General features: G+C 41.4%; 1 protein-coding gene across 2 annotated transcripts; it reads right to left on the minus strand.

The window, feature by feature from the left end:
- Nucleotides 1-986: 986 nt before the first annotated feature.
- ZBTB18 (zinc finger and BTB domain containing 18) lies at nt 987-9,641 on the minus strand. Of its 2 annotated transcripts, none has more exons than XM_056816071.1 (2): nt 9,510-9,641; nt 987-4,706 (listed from the first exon to the last, which is right to left on the minus strand). In XM_056816071.1, exon 2 carries the CDS (start codon nt 4,690-4,692, stop codon nt 3,124-3,126), a length of 1,569 nt encoding a protein of 522 aa, XP_056672049.1. In that variant the 5' UTR covers nt 4,693-4,706; nt 9,510-9,641; the 3' UTR covers nt 987-3,123. The 2 variants fall into 2 exon arrangements, with proteins under 2 accessions (XP_056672049.1, XP_007481592.1); XM_007481530.3 differs by lacking the exon at nt 9,510-9,641 and adding an exon at nt 7,121-8,313.
- Nucleotides 9,642-13,700: the final 4,059 nt, after the last annotated feature.

Genomic DNA, 13,700 nt, shown 5'->3' on the forward strand with positions numbered 1-13,700 from the left:
AGTCAATATTAATATCTTTAAAAATCAAACAAAGAAACAATTTCCATCAAACAAGCTTAGTGAAGGGGTTTTTTTCCTCTTAAAGTACTCAATACTTTAAATACTCAAGTAGCATTTAACATTTAAATATTTCAAAAACTAGTTTAAGAAATAAAAATAGCCAGAGGATATAACTTATTCTGTATGATAGTAAAGCATTTCTGATAGCATTACTATGAAAGCTTCTTTAGATTTTTTTGTAAACTCATAAACCACCTAGCTCAACTAGCTTAAGTTTCTCAAATGAAAACTCTCAGGAAGACAAATTTGAAACCATGATTCAGAGTAGTAATAATAAAAGTACTTAGCCAGGTTCAGTTTCAGTGATGTGTATTTTTATGGCAAAGTTTTATTTTTAAAAAGTGAGAATTAAAACCTGAGTATTTTGAGTTTTGTCCTCTCAAAAACAAAAAGGAATGTATGTATATACAGCTATCAACGACATTCTGAATTCCTGCTAATTCTATTGCCTACAATTCCAATCATTAGTCAAGCAGTCCTCCAAATTAAGACGTCCCGTCTCCTTCAATTTTCCACTTAAACTAGAACACAAGAGAAAATATTTGATCAATCTATTTAGGGTAAAATTGCACATGAAGAGTGACTGATAACATATGGATTGATAATGGCACAGTATATCTTGAAAAATCTTATGATGTCACTTGGCGTTTCAAAGAAGCATTAAGTTTCCAGGCAATTAGCTCAACATTTGGTACCTAGAGGATGTGTTTTTATGCACAAATCTTTTTTAACCTGAGCATTTAGCAACTTAAATGGATGGATGGAAAAAACTTAGGCCTTCTTCCAAATGAATGCCTCTTAGTCAAATTATTTCATAAACTGCCAATAGAAGCTTTAAAAAATATATGATGAACTTCATAGAATACAAAATTACCATCTATGAGATACATAATCAAACTTTTAAAGAACGCACACCAGGAATCCGCTTCTCAGGTCATATAATTTATTGCAGTTAGCACAGCTTAAAAATTCACCAACACACCAAGAGTACAAAACTAAACAGCATCATAAGTTATTCCCCCCTCAGGAAAATAAAACGTACTATGATTGTCAAAGCTAGATGTCAGTCTAAGTTTTAGAACAAAGGAAGAATGTGAAACTAATAAGAGGAAAAAGCAATCACTCACAATGACCACAAAAAAAAAATCCAAAAGAAAGTCCGTTTTCTCACAGACATTGATTGTCTTCTCTAAATTAATAAAAATGTATCTTAACATAAACTGTATTAAAAAAAACTAGAAACTCTTCAAGTAACTAAAGATAATGCTTCAAGGCCATTTTCACAGCTTTTTTTTGTTTGCTTTAAATGCCATTACAGCCAAATTAACACACATTTGACCAAATATTTCCAAAACAGTCCAGCAACACACAATGGAGTTTTCCATTCAGTATCTTAAGCACAAAAATAGGCTATGTTTACAGTAGTTAAGGCGATCAAATTTTAAACAAAAGCAAAGGGAAAAAAAGGGAAAAACAGCAAACGTTTTCCATGCTACTCCCATAGACCTTATTTGTAAGTGCAAGACAGGAAAACAAACACTGTGCAAAATGCGTTCACCCTGTGTGTTGGTCATGAAAACCACACGTCGGGCTGCAGCCTCGGCTGCTTGGATACACATAGTCTGCTCACCCCCCTCCTCCCCTTGTCAATCAAGGCTTCCCAGTCCTTTCAGCCTGGGGCTTTTTCAGTCCAAAGAATCTTTTCATGGGAGGGAAGGGTTACAGAGGTGGGGAGGGGAGGAGGAAAAAGAGAAAGGGTGAGCAAAAAAAAGAGAGAAAGACAGAGACACAGAGAGAGAGATAGAGACAGAGAAACAGAGAGAGGAAGAGAGAGAGACAGAGACAGAGAGAGAGACAGAAAAGAAAAAAGAATGACCTATTGTCAATTTGTGCAGTAGTAATTCTAAAAATGCTCAACAGGGTAAAATGTAGATACCTAAACTTTGAGCTGGCATGGGTTCTGTGCAATTAGAAGTTTGTTATAAATGCACACTGCACATGCAAATCTTTAAGCCATTTGTAAACATTAATATTTTCCTTGTTATGTAGCTATGTTATCAATTTGTAGCTTAATTTTTATTCAACTTAACAGCTTCAACTTAAAGACAGTGGGAAAGAGACTTAAATTATATAAAATAAAATAAAAACAGTGCATTTATGTTCTTCATAACACCAGTTTTTTCAAATGGTGCTATTTTCCTAAGGAAATTAAATAATTTTAAACTCACTCGTTAAAGTTATACAATGCAAACAAAGACAAAAATATATTGAAACTCATGCATTTCTGTAGCGTTAATATTTACTTTTCAAGACTCAACTATGAGCATCAACACAACCTGTCAAGTTCTTTGACACCCCCCCCAGCCCATGTAATCAATTACAGTATACAATAACAGTAATTCACATTTTTAAACACACAGTTCAACACTGCTGAAGCTGCAATATCCTTTTTCATCCCAAGCAAACCTTCACAAAAGACAGAGTCCCAGTGATCCCAGTGTACTTTCAGAATTTTTTTCATTGGGAACTGTCAGAAAACCAGAAGTTGCCACAGAAAGTTTAAGTCAACTGCTTGTTTAAAAATAGATAATCCAGCATTTCAGAAATTTTCCATTTGGGTCTAAAAGCATTCAGGTTTCCAACAGCCAGAAAGGATTCATGCAATTTTATAAATGTAAAGAGGCTAATAAAACTGGAGGGAATTTCTACAGCATTTAAAAATCATAAAAAAAAAATTACAGAGCTTAAAACACAATTGCAATGTTGAAGAAATAAAACCATAAGTAAGCATTTTTGTGTTATGAAGATTTGTTTTTTTTAAAGTACTTACTGGCTTACTTTCCCTACCCCACAAAAGAAAACACCTCTCTATTTCTGACTTGCTCTAAAGTTTTTCTTATCAGAATGCTAAATTAGTGAAATTTTTCATGCTATCCTAAAGTGCAAAAACAAGTTAATATCCCAACTTTTTAGTTCAAGGAAACAAGACTGCTTTTAGACCGTACCACAACTATATATAGATTTATATATATGTATATATATATTATTTATATATATATAAAATTATTTCCAAAGTTCTTGAGAGCTATCTTCTAAGGTCCAGTCTCTGACAGTAGGTAAGCTCAGTGCTTCACTTTTAACAGACAAGGAGTTCACCAACTCACAGTGAAACTTCCGAATATGTCTGTAAAGGTCTCCAGACTGTGTGAACCTGCGTTCACACCACTTACAGGCATGTGGCTTCTCCCGTGTGTGAACCACAGCATGGCGGCTCAGGTTGTGGGAATACTGGAAGCTCTTCCCACACTGGGTACAAGTGTAGGGCTTTTCCCCTGAATGAGTCCTCTCGTGGCGTTTCAGGGTGTACATGCAAGAAAAAGTCTTACCACACAAGGAGCATGTTGGGACATTGACATCAGTTGCAGGCTTGCTGCGGATCCCATCCTGCTCTCGAAAGTGCGTGCTTAAATGAATTTGCAGAATATGGGGACTGGGAAACACTTTGTTGCAGAGAGGGCACATGAATATTTGGCCAGCTGGACTGAGTATGTTTGAGACATAAGGGAGTAAACTGCTGTCCATGTTCCCTTCCACCTGGACTCTCTCATTCTCTGGAGTTATCATGTCATCATCACTTGCTTTGTCCTCCCGATCTAGCTCCCTCAAGACCGAGTCTTCCCTCATAGGAGCCAGATGGGCCGGCTCATACTGTACCCTGTTATTAGTGCTCACACTTTCTTTCACAGTGCTATGTTCCATGTCATAGTCATTAGTGCCAACATCACTCTCATCACAGGAAGCCTCTTTCTCCACCTTCACCTGCACCAGGTTGTTTCTCAGCACGTCCTGTGAAGAGAAATAAGAGCTGTTCAGATTTTCAACTCCTGAAAGGCTGGACTTGACAGACAGGTCCAGCACACAGTCAACATCTGCTGAATCCCTCACGGAGGTGACAGACCTCTGGGACAAAGACTCTGTAGAGCTGCAGGGGCTGGCTACTGTTTTTCCAGCTGCTGTTGCGTGTGTATCTGCTTCTCCGCCAGTCTGGGGAATGCCTGCTGAGTCTGAGGGCAACCTCATCCACATGTTCCCAGGCTCAGACGCCAAGTCCCTTTTGCTGGGCAAGATGTTCAATTTTTCATCTTCTCCTTCATCTTCATCACTGGGCAAATCGCCTGCCATGTGGCTACTGCCATCAGAGAGGCTCTCCACTTTGTCCGAACAACTTGAAGCATCTTCTTCTTTTTTGGTACTGTCTGCCTCCGTGGTGGCTTTCTCTTTCAGCTTCTTTTTGCAGACTTTGACAATGTCATACATGTGGAGATAACTGGCAGCTGCTAGCACGTCTTCAATGGGCAAGTCTTTGAACTGGAGTTTCCCTTCATACATGAATTCAAGCAGGAGAGCGAAAGCTGGGGCTGTAACAATGTCGCTGTTCAGATGAACAATGTCTCTTTTGTCCAGCTGGTCCTTGTAAAAGAGGTGGAAATACATGCTGCATGAAGCCAGTACAGCTCGGTGCGCTCGGAACTGGGCATCTCCTACCAGAACAGTGCAATCACAAAGAAAACCCTGATGTCTCTGCTCACTCAGACACTGTAGCAAATGTCTACTATGGTCTGGAAACTCCATACTGTCTTCATAACCTACAAACAGAAAAATTCCTTATTAATGTCGGGTAGGAAACAACTTTTTAATACCTGCATACTTAAAAAAAAAAAGGAAACTTTGGTTGCCATTATACACTTCTTTGAATTTTAATCAGGCACACAACCCAAGAACTCCCAACTCACTACAGCAAAGTGCAGATGTGAAAAGAACAGTTTCCCAACTTTTTCTATTTCACAAAAATTGTCTCACTAGCTTTCACCATACTTCCAGTCAAGTCTAAAAATGCCTAACTATAATCACTTCTTGAGAATACTAGAATTTAAATCACTTTCAGACGAAATTTAATTAACTTTACTTAAATTATTTCCTATAAAACATTCAAAATGGCTTTAATTTCTAAGACAAAGCTTTATGCCAATGAACAAAGAACAGCCTAAGTAATGCTGATTAAAATTAAGGAAACTTGTTCAACTATCCTTTTTATTTTATTACTTTTGATGCTTCCATTACTGCACTTAAAACTACACACAATAGCTCCAGTGCAACACATTAAGTTTAAAGGACAATTCTCACAGAAACAAGAAAAAAAAATAAATAGCATAATTAGTTCAGAAATTAGCAAACAATTTACTTTTAAAGGCAAAGTGTTATAACAACAAAAGCCTAGTGTATGAAAACAGATGTTAATACCTTAAGATTTGCAGGTATAGCACACATGTATGAGATCAGAAGGGACTACACTAACAGATGGAAAAGATCATTTTTACTATGAACAAATCCAAAGATTTTAGAAGTGAATTGAGAGGAAGTAAATTGACTACATTTCTTTGTAGAAACTATGCTTCTGGTTTCTCAGGAATAAATGGACTTTAAATTCTGAAAATTCTCAATTGAACTTTCACTAACTGCAAAAAGCAAAATAACTTCTATACTGAAATTCATTTCAATTGTAAAGTAAAAACATGTCATTTTCAATTAAGATGAAAATGATTGCAAGTTTAAGGCATATAGAAAATGCATTTCTCGGAAAGAAGATAAAACTATTCTGTTCCCTGGGTCTGTATTACCATAACCAGCATAAAATGTTTTGTTTCAACATGACTTGATATATTTCATCTCCTCTCTACCCCCTCAACTTCCATTCTCTCAAAAATGCATTGTTTCCCATTGTTTTCTGGAAGGGAGAGAGAAAGGAGGGGGTGGGAGAGAGGCAAGGATGTACAAAGGGTCAAAATTCAACTGCAGTATGCAATGCCTCTACAAATAAATAAATAAATAGGCAAGCAAGCAAGTTCTACTTCCCCTTTCCTTTGACCAGATGCAAAGTTCTATGCCATTCATCTCAGAACATGCATCTTGGGGTCTAGAGCATATTACAACTGTACCAAGAAATTACTTTCCGTATCCCCAACCCCCTATCCCAACTTTACCCAAGATGTATTAAAACTTCCATTCAACTCCTAGACACATTCTGCAAAATACCACTGCTGGAATAACCCAAGAAGATTTACAATACAATCACTTTAAGTGCCCCACAGCCAACATCAATCCTAATCCTTAAGAGGGCTAAAAATAAAGATTGGAGGGCAGCTCACAAGGTAGCTGTGATCAAATTAGGAGGCTGAGAGGACAGAGAGGGACGAAGAAGGAAGCTTATAAACATCTGATCCAGCTGACTGTGGCCATATGGCAGCTGCTGCCCAGATAAAGAGATTAAGAATAGAGGAGTGCGATTACAGCTGTCTGGCCAATTCAGGCAGCTCAAATCTACAAGTTCTAAATTAGTCGCTAACACAAAAACTCCTTCAAATAATTATTGTTATGCTGAAATAAAAGATCTCTTAAATATATATCTGAAAAAGAAAAGAGGAAACCAGTCAAGCTATTCTCCTGGGGACAAAAAGTTTTTTTGCCTAAAAAAACAAAACAACTGTTCTGTTTCAAAAGCACTACAGCTGTATGTTTTCAGTAGTAGTGCTGCTGAACCTTGAAGAATAAAGTTTAAAGAGTGTAAAAGTGTTAAGAGTATAATTCATCATACAATCATTTTAGTTTCTTAACTAGCATAATTCTTCCATAAAAAAGTTTGAATACTTGATTCCATACACTTTGCTATTTAATATTCCTCAAAGCAAAAGGGAGCTAAAATGTCTGTGAAAAAAATAAAGCAATTTAACTTAAAGTGAGCTCCATAAACAATATATTTCAAAGCCCTATTTACATTTCAAAATTTGCAATACCAGTATGTATTTTTAAGTTATTGATTCAAGTGTAAAGGGACAGATAACGCTGTAGCCCAAGCCTTTCGACTACAGTAAGATGTTCATTTAATACTCAATTTCATATATAATCCCTAAACTTGGTTAGAAAAGTAATGTGATTTTTCCAAATTAAATAAACAAAACACCAAAACAGAAATATGCTGAATCTAATCTATTGCTACTCCTACCTTTAGTACACATAAACCTGATTAAGTCCTTTCCTCTGAGTCTTGCTGGCTCCAGGTCTGTTAGATCGGTGGAAAAAAAGCAGACTAAGAGAGACAGATGCAAAGTGGAGATGATGTTAGAGAGGAATGAGATACCTTCTCCACACACAGATCTGCACACACTAACTCCCTGTCTGTGTGTTAGAATAAAAGGCTGAGGGATGGCAGGCTGTCAGCTGCTCTGACATCATGTTCAGATGGAAATGCTACCTCCAGCTGTGCTCCTTTTAATGCCATATGCTACTCCTCTACACTCCTGCCACCAGCTTTTTCTTAGGAGAACTTTTCTCTTCTGTTAGTATAAACAAAATACTTCAAAGTCTCCTTTTTTTTCCCCCAAACTTTCTAACAGAAGAAATTGAAAAACTAAACATATGGAGCTCTACTGTATTTATGGAATAGCAACACTTGTGTCTTAAGTTGGTGGACTGGCTTATATATTGACAGGATACTCAAGCCACAGTGCTATTCAGGAAATCCACAGATTCACTTTTATTCAACTAAGGAGTTTCGTTTCAAAGGCAGTTTCCTTAGGGATATTTCTAAATCAAACCTATTTGACTCTAAATCTATATTCCCATTTTAATGTTAGCATGGTACTTCCATTTGTTTTTCTGCTTAGATAATAATATACATGTCACAGAAATGTTGGGAGACTTATTGGAAACTATTACTTCAGCCTGGTTCACCACAATTATTTCACTCATACTTAACTTCTTGTCTCCAACTACCTCCTAAATACAATTTCTCATACTGTCATAATCAATATCAATTCCAATTCAAACTACCAACAAGCTGAAAGTATACTGTTCTAAAAATGCTGAAAAGTAATTCCATTCAATGAAACAAACTTAATAAACTGGATACAATCTGTAACAGAGGATTAAAATGGTCATTGCACCTGCATATCTGATCCGATTTTCTAGCCAGAAAAGGAGAACCTTGTCTTCTCCTTGATCTGTTTCCCATAACAATATTATTTTGGGTCACTCTAATTTTAATGATCACAATACAGAGGTCTCTCATATAATGAAGTCCTGTTAGTTTAGAAAGTTTTTAACTGGCTTGTGGGGGGTTTTTTAATGGCTGATGAAATATAAGTGTAACCTCAGCTGGACAGAATGGTGCTGTGCAGGGTGCTACTGACATCTGTGAATGTCAGATTCATCCCCAAAGACCTTTGGAAGGGCGAGGTGTGAAGGGGGGGAGGGGGACGACGGGGGCGGGGAGAGAGACTTGGCCTATAGCTCAACTCTTAAGTGCCCCAGTTTAAATGTTAATGAACTGCATCCCCTTTAAGGGGGGGGGGGGGAGGTGAGGAATGTTAAATGAATAGCAAAGACAAAACAGTTCTCCCTTCCATCCACCCCACAAAAACTAACTTTTCCAAACAATGAGTTTATTACCAAAGTCAGTAGACTTAGTAGTCTAAGGAATACGCTCCCTCTTAACTTCTCCACAAATGTCCTCTCCCTGCTCCAAGTGATCAGGCATTAATCACCCCATTTATCTAGTAGGGTGGGGGTGACAGTTTAATGAGTGGGTGACTCCTTACTCGATTAATCGACCCCGTTAACTCTCACTGCTGCTGGTCCAGAGAGGTTGTTGGTTTTACTTTTCGTTTTTAAAGGGGGGGGGGGGTCCGGAGTATGGAGAGAATGACTTTAAAATGTTGGGCAGGGGACAAAAAGGGTTAAACCAGAAGAAAAGAGGTGGACTCGCAGCCAGTCCAGCAAGAAAACACCTTTAACAACAGACAAGAAAACAGACCCAGGTCACAGCAACAACAAAAGAAAAGTCGCAAGAAGAAGCCAAAGGGAACAGAGTGGTTGCTACCGCTTCCCCAACGCCCCACTAGACTGGCCCCCGGGGCCTCTCCGCAACTGCACCAGCACCCAGACCCACTCCCCCCCCCCCCACCGGGCACCACTGCAGCTGCACCGGTCCCCAAAGGAGCCTCGTCCGTCCCGGGCCCCGCTGCAGCTGCATCGGCTCCCCAGCCTCCCCCCGCTACTTCCATCACCCCCCTCCCACCCACCCCCGGAGGCTCTGCAGCTGCACGAGCCCCCTGCCCCTCCGCCGCAGCTGCACCGGTCCCGAGAGGCGAGGCTAGCAGAGGCAAGGCGAGCCCCCGCACCGCTCCCCCGGAGGGGGGGGCGCCCCGCAGCTGCAGCGGTCCCCGGGGCGCCCCGCCGGCCCCGGCCCCTGGGGCCTCCCCGCAGCTGCACCGCCCCCCCACCCCACCCCACAGCGCGGAGCTTCAACAACCCAAACCACACAAACTAACTCCGCTCCTCCGAGATGAGATCCGCCCGCGCCCCCCGGCCCGGCCCGGCCCCTCCTCCCTCACCTCGGGCTCACTCTCTCCCGGCCCCCCGGCTCTCGGGGCTGGGGCTGGAACAGCTGGTGCGCCCTCCCCCCGCCCCGTCCTGCCCCGGTCCCGCCCTCCACTCCCTGACCCCGGGCCGGGCGGTGGGGGAAGGGGCGGAGGGGGGCCGGGGTCAGGGGGAAACGTGCCGTAACCGGGACTCACACCCTGGAGCGGCCCTAAGTCACCGCGTCCCTGCCGCCGCCGCCGCGTCCGCGTCCTCCTCCTCCTCCTCCTCCTCCTCCTCGCCGCCGCCGCCGCTCCCGGACTTGGTGGGCTTCCTCCTCCTCCTCCTCCTCCGGCCCCCCTCCCTCCCGTCCCCCCCCCACCCCCCCAGCCCCGACTCCGTCGCCCGCTCCCCCCCTTCCCCCTTCACTCCCGCCCCCGTTGGCAGCCGGAGGAGCGCGGCGGAGCGAAGAGGGCCCCACTCTCAACGGCTCCCCATGGCAGCAGCCCAGCGGCGGCCGCAGCCAGCCTGAGACACAGCGAGCGAAGCGCCGGGCGGGGGTGGGGGGGGAAGGGAGGGGGAGGGAACGAAGAGGGAGGGGGAGGGGGCTAGAGGGGGGAGGGGGAGGGGATCGCGGGCGGGGGGACGGGGGAGGGAGGGGGTGGAAGGACGCACCACGCACGCACGCGGCGGCGCCGGCCAGATGTTTCCCCCCCCTCCTCCCCAATCCGCCCCCCCACCCCCCCCTCCTCTCCTCCGGCACCCTCTCCCTCCTCCCAGCGCCGGCTTCCGCGATTGACAGACGGCGGCTGGACCGGCACTCTTAGCCCGCCCCTCTCCCTGTCCCCCCTCCCCACCCCGTCTCCTCCAATAAGAAAGTGGCTCTACAGGAGGGCGGAGGGCGAGCGGACGACGGACAGTGTGCCCCCCCCAATGGAGGAGGCGAACTAAAGCAGTCTTCCTCATCTGCCAATCGGAAGGTGGGAATGTCGGGGAGGGCGGGGCTAGGGCTAGTGGGAGGGCCCGAACGTGGAGGCTCGCAGCAATGCTGTGCGGGGTGGAGTTCTTCAGTGCTGCAGCCGCGGCAGAGGCAGCGGCCGGGGCGGCAGCGGCGCTCCAGGGTGACTTGGCCGTGAGAAAGTGAAAGGAACCCGCAGGCGGCGGCAACAGCTGCTCTGGGAGGAGCTTTGTTCCCAGCCCTAGACTGCTGTGTTTCTCCCCCTCTCGGGGTGCCGTTGGAGGTTTTCACTGTTCCCAAAGGGAACAATAAATATACTCTTATTTAGTTGGGTTTGGGCTGCTGCAAGAGAAGCAGGTGTCATTGCGTCCACATGGATGCACAAGAGTCTCAGGAGCCTCTATAGGTTTCTTGTTTGCAGTATTTAGTGGTGACGTCCAGTTTCATGCCTTCTGAATCGAGCCCAGAAGGGCAGTTTACTTGGCTCTGCAATCTCTTAGTTCACGATGAAAGCTAGAAGTTGCTAGAGACTATCTAGAGTGGCACGTTTCTCATAGTCACAAATCGAACTTTAGTTATGTGAATTCTGCTATTTCTTGCAGAATTCATATCTTCATTCCGGCACATTCTTCCTATGCATTCCCAAGCAATTGGATTCTTCGTGGTACTACTGAAACTAGTAGTTCGAAGTTCTCTTACAAATGCTGCCATTGTCGTATAAACCTTAACTTTGAGCCTTTTAAAAACAACCCCCCCCCCAAAAAAAAGAGATTAGTCATTTATGTTTCTTGAGTACCCTGCCATTTTAAAAACACTGTTAAGGCCCTAAGAAGATTTTATTTAAAAGCATAAAGGCAAACCCCTGCCCTCAAATAGCTACAGTATTGTTGCTGGATGGTAACATAAATGAAAATTGAATAATAATGAAATACAGTTTAAAACAAGAAGCATGTCACAAGGCAGTAATTAATCTCTAAATGAAAGATTGTGTGCCACCTATTGTCTACTGGAGACAGATCTCACACCAGTGATTCTTCAAATGTGGTTTGACTTTGACTGACTACATATGTGAAGGTAATTTAAGTATACTATCTTCAATGAACCGTTGTTAAAGAGGTTTTTTAAAACAAAAACAAAAAAACCACCAGCCAAGGCACATTTAGACTTGATTACCATTTTAATAGAAGGAAAATGTTAGAGCTGCAGGGGACTTTAAAATTCTGGCCTGAGGCACACTGAAATTAAGCAACAGTTCGAAGCTTCCACTGAAAACTAAAGGCAGAGTGAAAATATGAATTCCCTTTCAGTTCAAGGCACTTTTCACTATACCACTGCCCCTTTATTCTATCAGAATTTGGAAAGTTAAACTCATTAAAAATAATATTCCATACTATTAGCCAACATCTTTAAATCTTCAATTATTTTTTTTATTCTCTGTGAATGCATTAATGAATTCAAGACAAACACCAGATTTTGGAGGGGGGGGGGGGGGGAACCATACAAACTCCTGATAGAGCTATACTTGAAGAGTTCTAGATCTGGTGATGGAAAGTTTCATTTTTAATACACTCATAAAGCTTACATTTAACATATGAATGACTTGTATTTCATTAACAAACTTTGTTTAAACACCTACTTTGTGCATAGCAGAGAAATGTAATTCTGACTAGACAAGGTCCCTACTGCATGCTCCTACCTACTAAGAATTATTTAAAGTAATTCCCAAAAGATATAAGCTATAGGTCAGTAAATAAATAGTAAAATAGCTTAGTGGGAGGAAAAAAGCAGAATTCAGGACAGGAGGTATAAAGTATGCAAATACAGAATAGTAGCTGGCTAAGTAAAATTTAGATATGAAGTTTTGACAATACTCTTGTAAGATGGAGAATAGCTTAATCACCAATCTCAAAGATCAGATAGGTCACAGACTATCAAAGGAAAAAAAGTTTTAAATCCAATTACAAAGTGTCATTTTTTTTCTCCTAACACTCATCACTTAATCACATCCTTATAAACTGAGAACCCAAAGGAACCTCAGAGACCATCTAGCTTGTCTAATCACTAGGTGAAGAAATGTAGGCCTGGGGTTGTCAAATTATTTCATAGGACCATAGCTCTAGAATTAGAACTCATGCCAGCCTATGCAGCCTATTCATTTTACAGATGAGAAAACTGAGACTCAGGAAAATTAGGTTAATAAGGAAATTAGGAGAATAAGATTATCAGACAACATGATATTCCTTCTAACTTTAATGATTCTATGACAAAAATAAATCTAGAACAAGAAGATTTAAGTCTTAATGGGAAAGCAATACCTTAATCTTATGGAATGGAATAGAAGACAGAAATTTGAAAAGTCATTTAGTGTCCATCAAACCCATTTCCCTTTATTCTATATCAAGGTAACCTACAGCTCTCCTAAGTTTCCCAAATTCCTATTTCTTAGAATTTTGTAGAAATTGCTAGCTTTCAGAGAGGAATAGATTGATCTGGGGTGAAGAGAAGAAACAAAACAGAGACAATGTTAGTATATGTAGCCTTAAATGAACAAATTGGGGGGAAAAAAGCAATAAATTAAACAGTGGACACAACCACTAAAAGAGCATTAAATAAATAAATTAAATTAAATGAGTTGTATTTCACAACAATTCCCTAATTCATAAATCCCATGCTATTGAATTTCCATAAGTAGAAGTTTTTGAACAATACAATATACAAAATTACTACCTACTGCTTATAAGATAAAGATATAAACTCTTAGTTTGGCATTTAAAGCCTTCCACAATCCACAAATTAACTTTCCAAGCTTATCATATCACTCTTTAAAAACTTCTAAACAAATTTGTCTGCCAGGTGATCTTTGAATATAATATTCCATATTTAATCTCTGATCCTTTACCGTGGATTCCACCAAATCTGAAATGAACTATGTGTGCATCTTCCCTTCAACCCCTCAAATTATTAATACTCTTCTATTGGATTTGGTATATAATTTGTATTTGCTAAAATGGTGGACACATTGTAACACTAAAATTCCCCAAAGACAAGAACTATTTCATTGTTTGTCTTTGCCTTGATGTTCTATGTACTGGTTTTCCAGTGCCTGCTAACAATCAGTATCTATGCTTGACTATTTTACAGCCAGAAACATAACTGTAGCTGCATATAGTAAATTGACTTGCTAGGAATATTTAGATCTTAGCCTGGTTACTTTAGAGAATTTGGCAATGAAATAGGATTTTTTCCCCCTTTCATAGGTTTGAAAAGT

The sequence above is a fragment of the Monodelphis domestica genome, chromosome 2 (assembly GCF_027887165.1).
Source record: "Monodelphis domestica isolate mMonDom1 chromosome 2, mMonDom1.pri, whole genome shotgun sequence".
Classification (NCBI taxonomy): Eukaryota; Metazoa; Chordata; class Mammalia; order Didelphimorphia; family Didelphidae; genus Monodelphis; species Monodelphis domestica.